The 20,839-nt window shown below is 60.5% G+C and overlaps 1 protein-coding gene across 1 annotated transcript; it reads right to left on the bottom strand.

Annotated features, from left to right (window-relative positions):
- Window positions 1–1,146: 1,146 nt before the first annotated feature.
- On the bottom strand, window positions 1,147–16,309 carry CTSH (cathepsin H). The gene is made up of 12 exons (XM_062206359.1): window positions 16,195–16,309; window positions 12,322–12,353; window positions 11,479–11,584; window positions 10,130–10,200; window positions 9,149–9,253; window positions 8,164–8,250; window positions 7,594–7,649; window positions 6,015–6,096; window positions 5,303–5,371; window positions 3,624–3,730; window positions 1,825–1,950; window positions 1,147–1,416 (listed from the first exon to the last, which is right to left on the bottom strand). Exons 1-12 carry the CDS (start codon window positions 16,277–16,279, stop codon window positions 1,341–1,343), a joined length of 1,002 nt encoding a protein of 333 aa, XP_062062343.1. The 5' UTR covers window positions 16,280–16,309; the 3' UTR covers window positions 1,147–1,340.
- Between the last annotated feature and the right edge of the window lie 4,530 nt (window positions 16,310–20,839).

Raw genomic sequence — 20,839 nt, 5'->3', positions numbered from 1 at the left:
CTGGTGCCCATGTGGGATGCCGGCGCTTCAGGCCAGGGCTTTAACCCGCTGTGCTACAGCAACAGCCCCGTTTGTGGTTTTGTTGCTATTGTTTAAAACATTTCCCTTCTGCGTTCTGCTGAGGTTTTGAGTTCTGCGTGTCTGTCTCTGGTGAGCAGCCACTCCCTGGCCTCTGTCGTCAGCTGTCTCCCTGTCAACGTCTTTGGGCACTGGTGGCCTCGTCATCACCCAGTCTGCAGACAGGGTCGGCTTATTCCTTCACCGCCGTGCCCAGTGTGGCAGGGGGAGGGGGGAGGCAACTGTGGTGCCCAGGGGCTCCGTGGCCTGACACCGTGTAGTGCAGCTCCTGGGCCAGCACTAACACCCCATCTGGAACTCTTATCACCCCAAAGCGGTGTATTGTGGGTACAGTGTGGTAAGCCACTGCTTGGGATGCCCGGATCGCATCCTGGAGAGCCTCGCCCTCCTGGCCACCCCACTTCTGATCCAGCTTCCTGCCAATGCACTTGAGCGGCAGCAGGTGACGGCCCAGGTACTGGCTTCCCGACACCCACAGGGGAGCCCAGGAGGGAGTTCCGGGCTCCGGCTTTGGCTTGACCCAGCCCCAGCTGTTGAGGACCTTGGGGGAGTGGACCGGTAGATGGATGCTCACTCTGTCACTCTGCCTTTCAAACAAATAAATCAGTCTCATAAAAACAGTATAAAACAGACGTTTTGATAAGCCTAGTGTGGCCTGGCTTCAGCTTGGCCCAGCTCTGGCTGTTGCAGCCATTTGGGGAGTGAACCAGCGGATGGAAGACCTCTCTCTCTCTCTCTCTGTAACTCTGACTTTCAAATAAATAAATCTTAAAAAAAAAAAAAAAAAAAAAAAGGGCCAGGAGGATGGTGTGATGACCGAAGGGAGGGGTGGTGCAGGAGGGGTGGGGCAGGGCCGCAGTGCCCGGCTGGGGCGGCCACGTGGAGATGACCGGGTGTGCAGGACGCCCTGGTGGATCGACTCCTGGCCCTGCGAGAGCTCAGCCTGCTTCCTCCTCCCTGCCCACGCTCAGGCTGGAGGCAAACAGCACCTCAGATTAAACCTCCCTTCGTCCTGGGTACCCCACCGGCACCCCCACCCCGCCCCCGGGACAGGCCTAGCCCAGGGAGGAAGGCACTGAATGTTTATTGCATAAAGAACACAGAACTCCAGAATCTTCTCCCGTGCACGTGGGCCGGGCGTGGTCGCAGGCCCATGGCTGGCGTGGGTGACGGTCTCCCGTGGAGGCGTGGAATTCTTCCTCGTGATCCTCTCGGGCCGAGGGACCCTCCCTCAGCCTCCTCTGGGGCCAGGTCTCCGCCGCTCACACCAGGGGGATGGGGTAGGAGGCGCAGGCGGCCAGGCCACACATGTTCTTCCCGCGCTCTATGTAGAAGTACCTGCGCAGAGAGCGGGCTGAGGCCTGCCTGGCCACTCCCTCCCGGAGGACCCTTCTGGAAAGTTCTGCCGCCCGCCGGACACTAATTCCAGGGGCTCAGCCTTTTGGATTTGGTCATGACACAGTGGCCGTGGGCTGGCTTCTCCACCGAGACACTCCTGCCCTGACTTTGTGAATTTGGTGTCTTTCCGTCCACGTGCACTAAATCATAACGTACCTCCTCCCCCCCAGCACAGCCTGCGCCAATCAGCACCGGGACGCCGGGGTCGTGACCTTTCAGAGGAGGGCCAGAGCCATGGCAGGGCAGACACATTCACAGCCACCACCCTGAGGGGCTCCAAGGCTCGGGGATGACTTTGTTGTCCTGGTTTCTTGCACACAGCCCTCCCGGACGCTGGAAGCTGCTTACCCGTTCATTCCCCAGTGGGAACCCCAGGAGTTTTTCACGATCCAGTAGGGGACCCCGTTCTCTTCTCCGTACCCGACAGCCAGGACCGCGTGGTTGACTTTATCTGGGGTTTTGTGACAGGAAGTGCTGGGAGACAGACAGAAAGGGCTGGTGACCCCATCACGTCTGTCCACGGCTGCAGCATCAGAGCCACGAGTCCCTCGCTGTCACTCATCTACCGCCTCTGTCCCCTGGGACCCCACAGCCCGCGCGTTCTGGTCACTCTGTCCCAGCACGGGGGGGGGGGGGGTGTCTTCCCATGCACCTGCTGCAGGCGCCATCGTCGGGACAGAACTGAACACATCATTGCTCTGTTGCCATCGACTTATTTTAAAAACTGATTTCTAAGAGGGAACCTCAAAAAGTCTATGGGAAAACGGAATTAAAAGAAATTTAGGGGTGGGTTGCTTCGTGCACTGGTTACAGTGCTGCCTGGGTGCCTGCATCCCACGCCACGGTGCCCAGGTTCAAGTCCTGGCTCCTCTGCTTCCGACCCGGCTTCCTGCTGTCACGCACCATGGGAGGCAGCAGATGGTGGCTCACCTGCGTGGGCCCCTGCCACCACACGGAAGGTTCTAGATTGTGTTTCCTGCTCCTGACTTTAGCTTGGCCCTGTCCCAGCTGTCGTGGGCATTTGGGGAGTGAACTAACGGATGGAAGATCTTTTTGTCTCAGTTTCTCTATCTGCCTTTCAAAAGAAGATGTTTATTTTAGCACAAGAAGTTTGAAATCCAGGCACTGTTTTTTATAATAAGCATCTTCCATGAACCTATTGCATGGATGCGTATGTGTGGTTTTCAAAAATCTTTTTGCACCAAAAAATTTATCTTTTAATCCCATACACTGATTATTATTTTTTTAAATTGAGAGACGGAGAGCTCCCTTTCACTGGTTTACTTCCAGAATGCTGGCATCAGCTGGGTTGGGCTAAAGACCTGGGAACTTCATCCGGGTCTCCCACATGGCGCCAGGGACGGAAGTGCTTGAGCAGCGCCTCCCAGAGGGCGCAGCAGCAGGAAGCTGGAGTGAGGCGCTAGAGCTGGGCTCACCCCATGTGGGCTGCGGGTGCCTTAACTGCCGGGCTCAATGCTCACTCCTTGTATTTAAGGCGAAAATGTGGGTTTCCAGTTTATGATCGGCAGTTTGCTGCCACGAAGAATTTCCAGGAAATTCAAGATGACCGAGTGCGATGGTGGTGCCTGGGGTCAGCTGCGGGTGCGTGCCCAGCCCTGCCCAGCAGGGAGCAGCTGGGCAGAGAGGCGGCATCCGGACAACGGACTGGGGGCTGTGACCGCAGGAAGCAGACCAGCGCCCTGAGGAGGGGGCTCCAACCCAGTGCGAGCCAGGGACACCCAAGAACGGCACAGCTTTGTGGGGGCTGGGTGCGGGCTGCCGGGTAGAAGGGGTGGGTGAGGGGAGGGGAGCTGGGTGGCAGTGAGAGGGCCACATGGTGAGGGTCCCGCCAACAGAGCTAAGACCGGGGTCAACGGGGAGATCCGGCGTGGCCAGGGGTGGCTCCAGGGCATTGCTGGGGCTCTGGGGGGCACTGGTTCAAAGACAAGCCCAGGCCGGTGGGAGGGGGGCAGCTGGAGGAGAGAGCAGGTGGGCTGGGGCGGAGACGGGGGAGGGGAGCGCTGGCCCCAGTGGCCCAGCCAGCCCCTGGGCAATGAATGAGCAGGTGGCAGCTCTTTCTCTCACTCTCTAATAAACAAATGTATGGAAGGCCGGCAGAGCCCGCGGGCGGTCCCGGCTCCGCTCACCTGGTGTAGATGCCCTTCCTGTACCGCATGAAGTCTTCGGTCACCTCGAAGGCGAAGCTCACGGGGTTGTAGAGCGCCACGGCCTCCACTATGGCCTCCTCGTCATTCTGCGGACAGAAAGGCCCAGACACTGACACATGTGGCCTCCGTCCCTTCCCCACCCCGAGCAACGCAGATGGCCAGGGGGAAGGAAGGGACCCCGAGGCCCCTCCTCACAGCCGAAGCCGGTCGAGCACCGGTGCGAGGGTCCACCCTTGGGCGCCTGCAGGGCTGGGGGCCTGCAGTCCCTCCTCCCCCCTTTCCTCCCTGGGGAGCAGGCAACTGGGAGGGCGCCAGGGCAGTCTCAGAATCCAGCGGCAGAGACCAGGGAGAGCAGCAGTTGGAACCCCCAGGGAGTCTCGAAGCTTCTCCCTGGTGCGGGCGTGTGGCCTACAGGTTAAGACACCTGCGTCCCGCGGCGAAGCACCTGGCTGGCTTTGATACCTGGCTCCTGGCTCCAGCTTCCTGCCTCTGCAGATCCTGGCGGGGGGCAGTGATGGCGCAGGTGACCGGGTTCCTGCCACCCACCTGGGGGACCTGGAGCGCATTCCCGGCCCCTGCCTTTGGCCTGGCCCAGCCCTGGGCTGTTGTGAGCATTTGGGGAGGGAACCACTGGGCAGGCAGTCTTCCTCTGTCTGTCTGTCTGCCTCTCAAATAGATAAATAAGAACACAGCTGCCGCCCTGGGCAGAGCCTGGTGAGACAGGTCGGGGCAGACCTGGCACAAGGCAGCCCCCAGGTGCAGTGCCCTGAAGGTGCCACTGCTTCCACAGCCAGCGCTGGGCCCTGCCAAGGGCTGAACCCTGGTCTGCCCTCCGGGACGCTGCAGGTGTCACCAGCGACGTCGTGACGTCGTCCTGGGGACCAGGCATCAGGGGTCCCTTGGAGCTCCGGGCAGCTTGCTCTCTGTGGGATCCAGCCCGAGAGGGCGTGTCTAGACAAACCTGCTGTCCCCAGAAGGGAAGCCATGCCGTCCCCTGTCCCAGGGTGTGGCTGGGTGCTGTCTAGGCCATGAGCCCTGGTTCTGGAATGAGGCTGCCCCCACCTGCCTCCCAGCCCCGTGGCCTCGGGCAGCGGGCTGGGACCTCACAGGGCACTTTGAGGCTACAGGGGATGGAGTGTGGGAGCGGCCGAGGGAGCACCCACGGGTTCCCCACATCAGGAGCCGCGCAGGCAACCGCGTCAGATGGCAGTGGCTCCCACACCTACAGACCCTGCGTGCCTCTCCCCCGCACACACCCACGGGATGATTCCGGCACGCCTCCCACGCTCACACCTGGCCCTGCATGCGGCTCTTGGAGCAGCTTGGGGATACGGAGTATCTGCACACACACCCGTGCGGATGCCACACACAAGTGCAGCCTGCAAACCCCGGAGAAGACGATGCACGCGCACACACACACGCACACGCATGCCGAGCGGACGCCACGCATGCGCACACACACATGCACACCCATGCATACGTCGTCCGTGCACCTGCTCCTAAGACAGAAGCACCTGGAGCTGGGGGCCACGGCGTCTGCGCGCCTGTGCCGCGCTCCCTCCCATCTCCAGCACGGAGCCATCACGGCCACAGAGAGCCGGTGACCGTGAGCTGCTATGGGGGCAAGGCGCCCAGCGAGAGAAGGGGCCGGAACTCACCAGCGTGATGTTGGCCACGTCCTTGACGAACGCGATGGCCTTCTGGGGCTGGAACTTGCAGCGCCCCTCCTGTGCGGGCGGCAGAGGGGCGGGGGACACAGGTTAGGGGCGCTTGGCCTCCCCACGCCAGGGTCTGGCTCTGGGGTCGCTTCAGAAAGTTAGAAGCCCCCTTGTCCTCAGCGAGCCCACGGCACTGTCCTGGCTCCGGCAGGGGTGCGTGTCTGGTGGGGGAGGGGAGCAGCACTGACCCCCCCCCCCCCCCGGCAGAGGCGGGGCTGGCCACAAGGGGAGGCCCCCAGGAGAGGCAGGGCCGGGTGTTTCAGAAGCAGCTGGTGGCTGGACCTGCACAGTGGGGTGTTGAGGGGGAAAACACTTGGGGGCTTCAGGGCAAGCAGTGGGAAGGCGTGGGGGCAGGCCTGTGGGCAGAGGTGGGAAGAGAGGCCACCCTTGGGGGTCTTGGATGAAGGGAGGCAGAGGGCTGTGAGGGCCAGAGCTCTGGGACTGGACCACCAGGGGCTGCAGGAGGCTGGGGCCATGCCTCGCCGAGGGAACCATGGGTTTGGGGGCAAGAAGAGGGGCGTGGCTGTGGCCAGGCTGGGCTGAGACGAGTGGGAGGCCCTGCTCATCCAGAGGCAGTGTGGGACATGACAGTCAGGGGAGAGGCCAGAAGAAGCGGGGAGGGCCGCGTGGAGCCGGGGAGCCCGGGGATTACCATGGCCCTGTAGGGGTAGCTGTCTTCACCCATGATGCCTTTGTTGTACAGGATGTACTCGAAGGCCTGGCTGGGGAGACCCCTGCAAGAAGCAGACACAGGCACACAGGGGTTAAGGCGCTGTGTGGGGCGGGCACATCCCACCTCTGAGTTCCTGGGTTCAAGTCCCAGCACGGCTTCTTCTTTTTTTTTTTTTTTTTTGACAGGCAGAGTGGATAGTGAGAGAGAGAGAGAGACAGAAAGGTTTTCCTTTTTGCCATTGGTTCACCCTCCAATGGCCGCTGCGGCCGGCACACCGCGCTGATCCGAAGCCAGGAGCCAGGTGCTTCTCCTGGTCTCCCATGCGGGTGCAGGGCCCAAGGACTTGGGCCATCCTCCACTGCCTTCCCGGGCCATAGCAGAGAGCTGGCCTGGAAGAGGGGCAACCGGGACAGAATCCGGCGCCCCAACTGGGACTAGAACCCGGTGTGCCGGCGCCGCAAGGCAGAGGATTAGCCTGTTGAGCCACGGCGCCGACCATCCAGCGCGGCTTCTGACCCAGCCCCCTGCCAACGTGCACCCTGGGAGGCAGCAGGTGACAGCTCAAGCGCTGAGGTCCCTGTCATCCACATGGGAGACGCCGATGGGATTCTGGGCTCCTGGCTCAGACCTGGCCCAGCCTCCGCTGCCGTGGGCATCTAGGGAGTGAGGCAGTGCATCGAAGATCTCGCCACAGTCAGATTTGGTATCCACACTGGGTCTTTTCCTACATCACACTGCCTCCTGGAGGAAACCAAACCCCAGCAGCCGCCCCGGCCGTCCTCACCCATCCTGACTTTTATTTCTCCATAGCAGGGGTCAGCATCCGACACACTTCTGCCTGACCCGGCTGGAAGGCAGCTGCCGGTGCTCTGCTGAGCGCTGGCTCCCTGGTGTGTGGGGTACAGCATGCCCAGGCGTCAGGCTCCCAGCATAGGAGACACCAAAAGCGAGGGGCGGCTGACATGGTGGGGCCCTCAGCAGGCCGCCACTCACCCCTGCATCCCTGGGCTCGGGCCCTGGTCGTGGCTGCTGCCCGGAGCAGGAGGTGTGTGAGTAAGATTTTCCCAGGATGCCAGAGCGGGCAAGAGTGAGGAAGGCACTGGGGCTGGGGCCCGGGAGACCGATGCCCAGCAGGCAGCTGGAGCGGAGGCCAGGCTGTTTGCCCTCCGGGAACCCCAGGGAGCCAGCTTCCCTCGCATACTGGGCCAGGGAAGCTGGCCCAATGGAGTCGTGGACACGTGGCTGTGTTGGTGCCACAGTCGCTCCCAGGGGCTGCATCTCACAGAGCGTGGCCGACGAGACCCCTCGTTGTGGGGATGTGGAATGATGGATTTCTCCTTCTATTACTTTCTCTGGTCACTTGTCTGGAGGCCTCAGCGCCCGTGGGGTGGACTTGGGAACCAGACAGGCCTGGCCCAGATCCCAGCTCTGCCCGGTCCCATCTGGGAGACCCTGGCCATGTGAGACGATCTTTTCTTAGGCAACACGGGGGCGGCATCTGGGGCAGCGATCAGTGGGATACGAGAAAGGCTCGGGGCGCCTCCTGGTCAGGACGTACCCTTCGCATCCGTGGTTGTTGAAGTTCTGGGCGCAGTCCACCAGCTGCTGCTCTGCCTGGTGGGACAGACACAAAGCTGGTCGGCCCCCATCCCTGCCCAGCGATGAGCCCCCCCATCCCTGCCGCCATGGGCAGGGACCCTAACATCAGCCCTACGGGCGGCGGGCACCTGCTGGGATGAGCATGGCACGAGGCGGCGCTGCTGGGTCCCAGTGCCTGGCCTGTAGCTGCATGCGTGCACTCAGTGTGTGTGGACAGTGCTGTCCCGTGGCAGTGGGTGCCCAGGGAGGGGACGGCCCAGCCAGAGACTCCGCCCCCGGTCCTTGCTCTCCTCCCCACCCAGGTGTGGGGGATGGGATGATCCCTGAGGGCTGTCCCATCTCACTCTTGGGGTCAGGTCCCACCCTCCCCACCCGGGGGCTGACCCCCGGCCCCTCCTCCAGCAGCTCCACCCCCAGGGATGCCCCCTTCCGCAGTCCCCTCCATAAACCCCACTCCCTTTCTGGGTAGAGTGTCACCGGTCAGAGCCCCGAGGGGAACCGAGGGCCCAGGCCTGGGCAGACGCCTTACCAAAGACAGCATCTTCCCGCTGGCGATGGCGACGGCCGACTCCAGGGCCCCCGTGGTGGAGAAAGTCCAGCAGCTGCCGCAGGCTCCCTGGGGAGGCCGCAGGGGCACAGGGCCAGTCAGGCACTGGGACCGCAAGGCGGCCCCTCTCTCTGCCCTCCTTCCCCCCTCCTGGTCCACAGGGCCCGGTTCTGGGTCTGCCCACTTGGAACCTCACTGAGTGGCCGGTGACCTCCTCCCCACATCACAGAGCAGGTGACAGAGGCTTAGGAGGAGCGGGAGCAGCAGGCCCGACTGGCGCCGTGGCGTCCCGACCCCAGCCTCTTAAAGACCCCACTGCCCATCCTGCCCGGGGCCTGGAGCCCCTGCTGGGTCCCCTCAGCCACTCACTCACCCTGGGGGTCTGGCGAGCCCCCTGTGCCACTTGAGTACTGCTTGGGGCTGTGTGTCGCCCCCCAGGGCCCCTCACAGATTCCCATCTGTGTTCCTCCCCTGTGGTTATGGCTTGGGCTTTTGCGATTGCCCCAGGGATCGGCAGAGGCTCCAACAGCTGCCACCGGGTGGTGGCGGGGCTGGAATCAGGCCCTGCTCTGTCCACTTCCTGCTGGGCCGGAGTTTTGTTCTGGCCGCCTCTGCAGGCTCCAGGAACAAGGCCCGCCTCGGAGGACTTGAAGCTGAGCCACGGGAGACTTCGCGAGAGAAAGCCAAGCATTTCGGGGAAGGAAACCGGAAGGCCCTATTTCTCAGAATCAAAAAGACGGGACCTTCTGCCGTGGGCAGCCACGCCCACTGTGGGTCACCTGTGGGCGGGGCTGGGGTAGGAGAACATGTGGGCCCAGTCGGCGGGACTTCTGCATCCTTGGGAGCGGCTCCCGGAAGCACGTGCAGGATGGGAGCTGGAGCCATGACGCGAGCCCTGGAGCAGGGCGCTCTGCTCTGAGAACACAGTGGTGATTTTCGGGGGCAGAACGCGGATTGTGACACGTACCTGGTTTTTCACCGGCGAGACGAAATTTCCTTTTTTGCGCCAGTCCACAGAGCTGGGGTAGGGCCCGGTTCCCCGAAGGTAGTTGCTTTTGGTGGCGGAGCAGTTCTGGACCGACCAAACACAGTAGGTTCAGGAGGGGAGACCGACATAATTAAACCAGAAACATCAAGAGAATGGGAGAGACTGGAGCTGGTGGGACCATCCAGAGACAGTGTGGGAGATCCTGGGCGTGGCTAGCATGGGGGACCCGGGCTCAGCACACTGGAAGTCCACCCGGTTCACTCGCACTGACAGGTAAACGCTGGGCCATATTTAGGACACGCGTACACTAAAAACCATCTGTTCACTGAACTGCAATTTTAACGGGGCATCTGTATCTCTGAGTTTATTTTGAGAGACAGAGACGGGGACAGCTCCCGTCTGAGTTTGTTCCCCGTACACCCAGGAGCTGGGAACCCAACCCAGGTCTCCCACGTGGGCGGCAGGGCCCTGAGCACTTGAGCCATCTTCCACCAGCTTCCGCCCAGGTGTGCATTAGCAAGGAGCTTGCAGCCGAGAACAGAGCTGGGATTTGAACCCAGGCACTCTGATGTGGGAGGTGGGTGGGTATCCTTTTTTTTGGGTTGTTGCTTTTTTAAGGTTTATTTATTTATTTGCAAGGCAGAGTTACAGGGGGAGAGGGAGACACAGATCCTCCATTGGCTGGGTCACTCCCCAGGTGGTTAGCATTAGCTGGCTGTGAAGTGGAGCAGCTAGGACTTGAATTATTGCCCATTGAGGGAGGCAGCTTAGCCCGCTGCGTCACCATACTGGCCCCCAGTGTGGATGTCCTGACCCCTGTGCCCAAGGCCAGCCTCTGGCCATCTGTATTTTTCTCTGGTAACCCCAAGTTAGGGGTCCGTGTTGCCAGGGCTCTGAGCCAGGACTGACAGCAAACAGAGCCCAGAGGCTGCAGGTCTGGGAGCTGTCAATCACGCTTACCTGTGGCTCTGTCCATAGATACTTGCGCTTTATTTCAGCGAAGCTCATATCTGAAAATTGGTTCAGCCCCACTGATGGAGAGAGGGAAACGGAATAAAACCAGAGGCGTGTAACACGTCACGAATAAAGAAGGAAAAAGCCGCCCTCCCACCCTGCACCCGCACCCTACTTATGGCTGCTGCAACTTGGTTCCTTTACATTCTGAAGCCGACCATGGCTCAGGAGCCGGAGGCCAGCGGGGGCCGTGCTGCAGGGCTGCCCGGGGACTTCTCAACAGAGCAGGTGTCTGGGTGGCACCCCCTCGCCCCCCGCCCCCAAGCAGATGCTGATGCACCTGGCCTGGGGGGGGTGGGCAGGGCCCCTAGGTTCTTCAGACACCCAGTGTGTGAGTCTGGTGCCAGCCAGGTCAGGAAGCCGTGCACCTGTCTGGTACCTTTCCCAACGTCCCCCTCAGTCCTCATAGTAGCAGGCAAGGCGAGCGCGTCTGCCCCACTGGAGCCCACCTCGGCGCCCCCAAGGGCAGAAGTGAGTGTCCGACCCAGGTACCCTCCCGGCTCCTGCTTGTAGCCCATCTTATCACTCAGCCAGCGCATTTCCGAGTCCTCAGATGTCATGAGGGGACTTCCCAAAGTTCACGGAAAATGCAGCCAAAAGGCGAGTTTTGAGATCCACGCCTCGATCACAAACCCTCTTCAAGGACTTGTGGCGGACCCCTTTGTGTGTGTGGACACCCTGGGGGGCTGCTGTGGCCTCTGGAAATTTCACAGCCACCCAGAGGGGTGGCAGTGCTGTCCTGAATCCACCGTGTCTCAGCAGACAGGAGTCAGGGTCCAAGGTGCAGAAGCTACAAAGTGACCCGTGGCCAGGAGGAGCCCCCACAGCCGCCTGAATGTCGGCGACCAGTGCCCGGAGCCCTGGTGGGGCGATCACCCCACGACCCCGTGGCTGGCGCCGGGACGCGTTTATGGCGAAAGGGACCACTTTTCAAAAGCGCAGCCCCCGTGTTCTGCAGGTGACTTTGTCACCAGTTCGCAGCGACACAAAAGGGGGACATAAATGCTGAGGCTGGGTAGGCTGGCAGCCAGTGCATGCTGGGAAGGAGGCCACGGGGCTGTGTCTTGTCCAGAGCGCGGTCAGCCGGAAGTCTGGATGGCCCGAGCGGGACCAGATTGCAAAGCCCTCCTTACTGCCTCCAGCTGGTACAGGGGTGGGTGGGAGAGCCTGGGCTGCCGCTCCCTCCTCCCAGAAGCCCCCGAGGGGGCCTTTAATCTGCGTGGGTCATGACTGACTTCCTGCAGGTGGGAGCTGCTTCCCTCTCCCCAGGGCCCCTCTCTTCCCCCAGCCCGTACGTTGGAAGGTGTGGTTGCCATTGTTGTGGGCTTCGATCTTCCTCCAGTTGCGGACGAAGGTCTGCAGCCTGTGCGGGTACTCTTCCACGCTATACTTCTTCTGGTGCTGAAACAGGACCCGGAGCCAGCGTCACGCAGACGCCAGAGGGAGACCTTCCTGCCTTTGTTCCGTAAAGATTTATTTATTTAATTTGAAGGGTGGAGTTGCAGAGAGAAAGAGGGAGGAGGAGAGAGAGAGAGAGAATCTTCCAACTGCTGGGTCACTTCCTCAATGGTTGCAACAGTCAGGGCTGGGCCAGGCCAAAGCCAGGAGCCAGGAACTCCATCCTGGTCTCCCACAAGCGCTTGGGCCATCTTCCGCTGCTTTCCCAGGTGCGGGAGCAGCGAGCTGGCTGGGAAGCGGAGCAACCAGCGCTCCAGGGACCCTCCTGTTCCCAGGAGAAAGGACGGGGCTTGTCCTTGTGCTCCGAGTCCCAGCCCAGATCCGTGCTAGGTCTCCACCGTGAAGGAGACAAGTGCCAAGTGCAGGTCGCCCCAGGGCCCTGTGGCCGGCACAATTTTCTGTAGTTCCCTTGGTGGCCAGTTCATGGCGGGCTCTGGGGGCAACACGGGGAAATAACAAGGAAGGCGGGCAGCCAGGTGCACGCCTGGGGGCCGCCGCTGGGAAGGACATCACGTAACCATGTAACTGCGTCTTCTCCAGTGCACGGTCAGCCTTAAGTCTGCATGGACCCAGGGGGACCAGGCTGGAAAACCCCTCCGCTTTGCCCCGGTCTGGTACAGTTTGGTAACAGGAAGTTTTGTGAAGTGAAAAGCTACAGAAAGAAGAAGTTGGGCACTGACCTGAGACATCCATGACTTAAAGTGAAACTTCTCTGTAATAAAAAGGAAAAAAGAATCAGACCCACGTGCTCCGTGGTGATGATGGGAGCACAGCCAGAGGGCTTGAGAAAGTGTAACAAACCGAAAATGACGTTAAGTAAGGCAGAATACAAAAGGGAGTGCAGGGGCCCGCGCTGTGGCGTAGCAGTTTAAGTATCCGCCTGTGGCGCCAGCATTCCATATGGGCGCTGGTTCGAGTCCCGGCTGCTCCACTTCCAATCCAGCTCCTTGCTGATGGCCTAGGAAAGCAGTGGCATATGGCCAAGTGCTTGGACCCCTGCATCCCCATAGGAGACCCAGAAAAAGTTCTTGGCTTTGGATCGGCACAGCTCCAGCCATTGTGCCCATATGGAGAGTGAACCAGTAGATGGAAGACCTCTCTCTGTCTGTAGCTTTGCCTCTAAAGTCAATAAATAAATCTTAAAAAAAAAAAGGAATGCAAATTCTTCCTGCTCTGGTACCCCCAAAACCATATACGAGGGGACTTCAAAAAGTCTTTGAAAAATAGAATTGAAATCTAAGTTTATTTTGGTGCAAAAACATCCGGCATGCATGCGTCACCTTAAATAATAAGCACGTCCACAAACTCTTTGACAACCCCCTTACATGCATAGATTTCAAACGTTTTTGCACCAAAAATAAACCACTTTTTAATTCTACACTTTGAAGAAGACTATTAGTATTTAGTCTACTATTTAGTCAATAAATGCCTGAAAGTGTACCAGGGCTGGGCCTCCAGATGGGGCCTCCTTGTGGAGGGCAGGGGCCCAAGCACTTGGGCCACCCTCTGCTGCCTCCTAGGGCACAGTAGCGGGAAGCTGGATCAGAAGCAGACGAGGTGGGTTGGAATGGAACCGGCGCTTTGTTATAGGGTGTGGATGTCCCAAGCAGTACCTGCCACACCACAACACCTGCCCCAAGAGCCAGATATTTGACACAGGGTGTTTTTTTTTCCCCTGGGTAAAAACTTTTTCTCCTGGAAAGCTTATCTCCTCAGCTCACAAACTTTTATCCTAGGGGACAATCTTGGTATCATCTCCTACAACAACAACAATAGAAATTCACGTCACTTGACTTGCTATGACCCCACGTCTTAACATTTCAGATGCACCTTAGGAAAAGCCACTGTTAAACATAAGCAGTAAAAATTTTATCAGACACGCTGTGTCGTTATGATAACAGGATTTAAGGAGTATATGCTGCTGAGTGAGTACCGTTTGACTGACACAGGGTTCAGCATTAGCTCTTTTTTTTTTTTTTGACAGGCAGAGTGGACGTTGAGAGAGACAGACAGAGAGAAAGGTCTTCCTTTTTGCCGTTGGTTCACCCTCCAATGGCCGTTGCGGCTGGCGTGCTGCGCCGATCCGAAGCCAGGAGCCAGGTGCTTCTCCTGGTCTCCCATGCGGGTGCAGGGCCCAAGCACTTGGGCCATCCTCCACTGCCTTCCCGGGCCATAGCAGAGAGCTGGACAGGAAGAGGAGCAACCAGGACAGAATCCGGTGCCCCAACTGGGACTAGAACCCGGTGTTCTGGCGCCGCAGGTGGAGGATTAGCCTATTGAGCCGTGGCGCCGGCCCAGTATTAACTCTTGTCCTATTTTTGCTTTTCCTAAGTCAAAGGAAATCGTGCTCAAAAAAAGCAACTGGAAATGGAAGACAGGGCACTGTTAGATGTTTTATTCCTTATGAGAGAGAGGTTCCCATCTGCCGGTTCACTCCCCAAATGCCCACGTGGCCATTGCTGATGAGCCTGGCCAAAGCTGGTAGCTAGAAGCTCAACCCGGGTCTCCCGCGTGGATGGTGGGAGCCAAACCATGGGGGCTGTCTCTGCTGCCTCCCAGGGCGCGCATCAGCAGGACGCTGGGGCCGGACATCACAGCCAGGGCCTCTGACGTGGGACTGCAGTGTCCCAGCGTGCTCCGGGGGCATTCTCCGAGCCCCACTGCCTACACCCTGTCCCCAGCACTGAGCATCAGGTGTGAAACCCCATCACCTTCTGCCCTGGGACAGCCTCTCCCCCTTTACTGTCCTCACAGTTTGGTTGCTGCTGACCCCAGGGCTTTCAGATTCAAGGTGAAGGGGAGGGAGAGGCCCCTGCCCCAGGCACTCGCTCCCAGTCTTAGCCAAGAGGCACCTTGGCAGCGAAGGGTCTGGAAATGGATTCCCTGAACATGATCTGTGCCTGCACCCCTTAGAGTGTCTTCCTGTGCCCGGAGGAACCACACATCCAGGCTGAAGATCGCCGCTACGGGGGCCGCCTGCATCCTGTATCAGAGCACGGGTTCCAGTCCCGGCTGCTCTGCTTCTAGTCCAACCCCCTGCTAATGCACCTGGGAAGGCAGTGGACAAAGGCCCGAGTGCTTGGAACCCTGCACCCACGTGGGAGTCCAGGATGGAGCTCCAGGCTCCTTTGGCCTGGCCCAGCCCTGGCTTTTGCTGCCATTTGGGGTGTGAACCAGCAGGTGGAAGATCACCTCTCTCCATCTCTGTTTCTCCCCCTCTATCACTCTGCCTTTCAAATAAATAAATATATATTTAAAATCGGTGGTCTACAGCACTGATATCCCCCTCCTGTCCCAGAAACAAAGCTGTGAGCGTTTTCCCGGCCTCCAAATCTGGGGCAAAGACTTGCTGTGGACATTAAGGCGGGAGCAGGACTGAGGCAGGATGGGGTTGGGACAAGTGGCCCAGGTCCTTCTCCTTGGAGGTCAGCAGGTGCAAAGACAGAGAGCCAAGCACTGATCCCCAGGAGACACCTTCCTAGCCAGTGGTGACTGTTCAAAGCCTGGGGCACCCCAGGGGAGCTATGTCGTGGAGTGTGGGGTGGAGCAGGAAGCCACCCCCAGAATGGTTTTTCACACTTTTAAATGGTTGGAAAAAAAAATACACTCTTTTGGAGCAGCCGGCAATCATTTGAATTTCAAGGTTCAGTGTCCTCGAGTCATCAGAGCAAACTCACAGGCATCCATTACATTCTATCTGTCGCTGCTTCTCACCGGGACAGCAGCCACAAAGCCTGAGACTTTTACTCTCTGCCCTTTTATAGAGACTGGGAGGGACCTGCGGTGGAGCGAGGGCACCCCCCTGTGTAGGCCACCTGCAGGGACTTGGGGCAGCAGGGTTGTCTGTGGCCGGCTCCTCCAGGGGTTGCAAGGCTGGGGGTTTCCTTTGCAAATGACCTGACCCGCCAAGGTTCAGCCTCCGTGGTCTGTCTCCCCGCGGGCTGTTCTCCCTCTTCTCTGTTCCCAAGGAGGAGCACGGGCACCGGGTCGTGTTAGCTCAGGGCAGCCGGGCAGCCGGGAGGCAGCCAGGCTGAGGGCTGCGAGGCCCTGGCCCAGTCGCAGCCAGCGAGGGCAGTGCTGGGGCTGGAACTGCCGCGGGTCTGCGTGTCCTCCGTGGCGCTGCTCCACGGGAAGTCACTCCCGTGCACCGCGGGGATCCAGGAAGCTGCCGGCCGGGAAGTTCCTGCTCGCCCCAGGCAGGAACAGCTCTAAGTCCCTGCGTCCCAGTGCCGGCTGGGGGGTTCTCGGGTGTTCCGGACTCTCGCGCCGCCGCGCAAGTGAGATCCCGGTCCCCCGTGGACCCCGTGGGCCCCCAGCCCACCTGCCTCTCCCTTCGTGCGAGACGCGAGCCCCCGAGAAGCCTCCCGACCCCCGCCCCGGAGACCACCGCTCCCGGACCTCGACGCGCGCACAGCTCCGTGCCCTGGCCGCCCAGGGAGGGGGGGGCCTTGCCCGGGGAGGAGGTCCCCTCTGCCCAGCTCCCCTGCCCCCGCAGGTCCGCGTGAGATCCCGGAGTGCGGAGCCGGTGCCCGCCGCGCCCCGAGCCCGCGTACCTAAATTGCTCGCCGAGAAGGCGTCAGCGGCCGGGGCCCCCAGCAGCCAGGCCCCGGCGCAGAGCAGCGACAGCGCGGCCCACATCGCGGCGGCGCGCCGAGGGCACTGGCTGGGGACCCGCGGTCCCCGGCGGCCCCAGGGCGGGGGGCGGGACGCGGGGCGGGGCTGCCGGCGGCCCTGCCCCGACGGCCCGGGGGTGGCGCGGGGGAGGGCGCGGCCTGTCCGGGCTCAGCTGCCTGCGCTGTTAGCCACGGCCCCCTGGCTGGCCTCTAGCCTGGGAATGTCCTTGGAGCAGGAGAACCCAGGCTGCTGCCGCGCTGTCGCGCACTGCGCCCCGATACGCACACGCACATATCGGCCCTCCTGTCCAGGAAGCCACAGCAGAGCCACTGTCTAGTTTGCAAACCTGAGAAGCAAAGGGGAAGATGACGGAAAGGCCTGGGTGTGTAACTCCAGCAGAAGGATCGCCGTGTGGGTTTGCTCTGGGACGCCAGGACAGGGGGCCGCAGCCCGCTGTGGACCAAGCACCATCACCACCCTGCAGAGCCGTTCTCTCGGCCCCAGGGGCCAGATGGTGACATTCCGGGTGCTCTGTCTGTCCTGTGGCTTCGGAAGCCAGGTGGGATTAGGGTCAGGATCTGAGCTCGGGCACCCTGGAGTCCTCGCCTGGTGGCTTGGGTGGGGCTCAGAAACCAGCATTTCAGGAGCCCAGGGGTGGTGACACCCTCGACCTCCACATATATTCGGGCCTGGGTAGTTGGCCCCCGATTCACCAGGCTCCAGCTGGGGTGTTCTGGAGTGAGCGCTGGAAAGTGACCTGTTTCTAGGCCGAGCAGCGTGTGGCCTGACCGTGTGCAGCAGGCTTTGCGACCCGTGGTTGTGTCCAACGGTAGGTAGGCATCCATTGTAAGTGAGGGCATTTAAGGTGGATTAAATGTAATCTGTTTAAGGTGGCTTAAGTGCATCTTTGACTTAATGACACTTTCAATTTAAGATGAGCTTATTGGGAGGGGACCTTGGCAGAAGTCCAGCGGCGTCCGCATTGTCAGATAAAGCCGCTCCCCGTCAGTCTCCGAGTCTCCCTGTGACGCGATGCCTCTCTGAGTGTGGCTGTCCCCTCTGCACTTCGAAGCAAAAGTCTCAGAAGTGTATACTCTTTGGGAAGTAAGTCCGGATTGGATGCAGGCCCTCTGCAGGTGTCCTGCTGGGATGCCCCACCCCTCTGTCGTCCCAGCCACCTGCTGAGTGGCCTGCCTCGCACCTGCCCCGTGCAGGGCACAAAACATTTTGGAATAATTTTTCTTTTGTCTTTTTAAAAAAGATTTATTTTATCTATTTGAAAGGCAGAGTGATACACACAGAGAAGGAGAGACAGAGGGAGAGAGGTCTTCCATTCACTGGTTCACTCCTCAAATGGCTGCAACGGCTGAAGCCAGGAGCCGGGAGCTCCATCTGGGTCTCCCACATGGGTGCAGGGGCCCAAGCACGTGGACCATCTTCTGCTGCTTTCCCAGGCGCATTAGCAGGGAGCTGGATGGGAAGTGGAGCAGCCGGGACTCGAACGTGTGCTCTGTTATGGGGATGCCGGCATTGCAAGCTGCGGCTCCACTCACTGCGCCACAACACCAGCCTGCGAGTTTTGAGATGTATGCATAGCTTTTTCATAACACATTTTCCATGCACTTTCTGAAGCCTGCTCATGTCTGTAGCACTTTTAGATGTGGTCAGGGCCAGGAGTTCTACTGGCAGCCATATTTAAATCCTCTGACTGGGGGCAGGGACGCTCACTCCATTTCACAGATGGGAACATGGAGGCTGCCTAGCTCCGCGGCGAATCTGTGATAGGCCAAGCACCAGACACCGCCCGGGCCAGTGTCCTCCAGCCCTCACCTGCTGGGGGCCTTGCAATGACCCCAGGATGGAGTTTAACATTTTGTACCCAAATAAATGGGCTTGGATTCCATTTTCTGTGAACTTTTCTGAAGCTGTGTCTTGTGCTGGCTGACCTGGGCCCCTGTCCCTCTAGCCCCTGCCATCCCATCCCACAGGGGTTTCTTCTCTGCACCTCCAATTCCCTGTGGCCTCCCCAGAGGAGAGGCTGGGGACCCATGCTGGGGGGGGAGCCTTGGCTGGGGTGGGGCTGGGAGCCTGAATTCCCAAGTTACCCAGTGAAACCCAAATCAGTGTTGCTGGGAAGGGACCTTGCAGCTGGCTCCGTAACAGGATTCTCTGAGGCTATCCCAGGGGTGCTGAGGAATCCCCACACCCCCTAAGGGCAGAGGAGGGGGGAGCGCACATCAGAGGGAGGAGGCTGAAGGTGAGGTCAGAGGGAGGAGGCTGAGGGAGGAGGTGAGGCAGAGTGGTTTGCATTTCGAGGACTCCACCCACCTGGGGTGGCTTCCAAGGGGCCAGAAGTCAAGGAATGTGGGTGGTAAGTAGAGGCTGGGTGCCCTGGGAAGGTGTCTGCAACCTTAGCCCTACACCCGTGGGGAACTGAATTCTACCAATCAACCCAGCGAGCTTGGAAGCAGAAGGGAGTGGGGCCCGGCTGACCTCCTGGGCTCCAGGGACTTCTGACCCGCAGGCCGTGGTGGGATTCGCCTGTTGTTCCACGCCTGTGTGTTTGTGGTGATGGTGATGCAGCAACAGGAAGCTGGTACCGCAGCTGCAACACTCGGGCTGGCAGGTGCCTTTGGCGATGGAGGGCGGGGCGTGCTCCAAGGGTCTGGTGCACACGGAGGCAGAGCGGGACTCTCCTCCTGGTGGGAGCCATCACCTCCTGCAGGCATATGTGGAACCCTGCCCCGATGGCTCCCACGAGTGAGCTTTGCTAACCTCTTATGCCCATTGTACAGGTGAAGTAGCTGAGGCACTTCGATAACTTGTGAGCAGCCAATAAGGGGAATGGGAAATCCCAGCGAACTGAATCCAGAGTTGTGCATCGAAGCCCCCGTGAGGGTGAGCCCCAGGGGCTGCCCCCTAAACTCCCAGGCTTCGAATTCCCCACCCCGCCCCGCCCTCAATGAACCAGAGCTCTTGGATTCTGTAATCGACCTCGGGATGCAGAATGCCCCCTGCCGACTCTTCTCCCATCATCACCCACACCATCTTAGGGCACATCTGCGGCTCTCTGCCCGCCCCGCCGTCCCGGGTCGGAGCCAGGTCTTGAACCCTGGCTCTCCTCTACGGGATGTGGGTCCCACGTGGTGTACTTCACCGCTGCACCCACTCCCGCCCTTTCTCACCTTACTTGTTGATTTTCACAAAAGTTACTGCATGACGATAGGATTTCTGTTGATTGCTGGGCTTGGGGCCACCTGCGTGGGGTGCCTTACCCCTGCCCCCACCTGCCCTCAGCCTGCTCCTGCGATGCGGTAGCAGTGCTGGGACATGTGTCCAGCCCCCTGCACCCCCGTGACGTATCCTCCCTCTTGCAACCCCGGGAGGCGGGGTGTAGAGCCCAGAACAAGTCTGGCTCCAGCTGCTCCCTCCGCAGCCTCCTTGCGGCTCTCCTGCATCTCGCCGCTTTGCCAGGCACCTGAGACCCTCTGCAATGTCGCGCTGTCCTGCCTGGCGTGCCCAAGACCACGGCCTTCTCATCCGTGCGTGCATCTGCTTCCTGTCCTGGACACAGACGCCCCCCCCCCCCCCAAATTCCACCCCAGTTGAATGTCCCCCGCGCAGGATCCCCGAATTACTGATGTGGGCCACGTGCAGTGCTCGCTCCTGCGGGATTCTGGGGGTTTCCTGCCAAGATGACCCATTTTCTGCCCGTTTGCACTTGTTTGGCCATGAGTGGTGAGTGCCTGTGCCTCACTGGTGTTAAACACTCTGAAAATTGCTCCCTGCTTCCCTCCTGGTGCCCGGCCAGTGTTGTCTGCTCCCAGCCTGGCCATCCCGGGCTGTGGCATTGTAGGGAATGGAGGCGCTGGGCTCACACCCTGAGGAAGAGGGGCTCAGAGCAGCCACGGCAGGCAGGAGGGGCTGGCAGTGGCCACAGGGAGCCAGAGGAGGGGGGGGGGGGGGGGAGGGGGAGAGGAAGGGGAGGAGGAGGGGGGAGGGAGAGGAGGAGGAGGAGGGGAGAGGAAGGAAGGGGAGATGGAAGAAGGAGGGGGGAGGAGGGGGGAGTAGGGGAGGGGAGGGGGAATTGCAGGGAGGAGGAAGGGGAGGTGGAAGTGGGTGGGGGGAGGAGGAGGAGAAGGAGGAGGAGGAAGTGGAAGCGGGTGGGGGGAGGAGGAGGGGGAGGAGGAGGAGACTGGGAGGACCCACCCGCAGCCCCAGACGCCCCTCCCTGGCAGTGAGGCGGGAGCCCTGACTGTTTGTGGGTCATGAGTCACTGTGCACGTGGGCCGTGATTGCACAGTAAACAGGCACCAGTGCTCGCGCTGCGATAAGGCTGATAAGGCTGGCGTGGATCTGGGCGCGATCCGGCTGGGCGAGATGGGAGCTGCAGGATTTCACCACTGCACCCTGTGGTGACAGCTGCTGGGGCCCCTCCCGGCCTCACTGTGTGCACTCGGCGCCCCCAGCCCCTGCTCCGCCTCTGCCGCTAGCGGGACCTCCTTGCCCCTCACCCTCTCTCCTACAGAAACCCTGGGTTTCTATTCCTTCGAGGATCGGTGTGAGACACCTCCTCCGTGAAGC

Source organism: Lepus europaeus, chromosome 11 (genome assembly GCF_033115175.1).
Source record: "Lepus europaeus isolate LE1 chromosome 11, mLepTim1.pri, whole genome shotgun sequence".
NCBI classification, from domain to species: domain Eukaryota; kingdom Metazoa; phylum Chordata; class Mammalia; order Lagomorpha; family Leporidae; genus Lepus; species Lepus europaeus.
The sequence above is the reverse complement of the archived record's forward strand: the minus strand, read 5'-3'. Positions and strand labels throughout refer to the sequence as shown.

What these genes read in the sequence shown, in the direction of transcription:
- CTSH (XM_062206359.1), bottom strand. Translation starts at nt 16,279, where the DNA reads ATGTGGGCCGCGCTGTCGCTGCTCTGCGCCGGGGCCTGGCTGCTGGGG. An exon ending in TTAAGTCATGGATGTCTCAG is followed by an intron (nt 11,585 to 12,321) that starts GTCAGTGCCCAA and finishes GTCCTGTTTCAG; the next exon opens with CACCAGAAGAAGTATAGCGT. An exon ending in GCGGGAAGATGCTGTCTTTG is followed by an intron (nt 7,650 to 8,163) that starts GTAAGGCGTCTG and finishes CTGTCCCACCAG; the next exon opens with GCAGAGCAGCAGCTGGTGGA.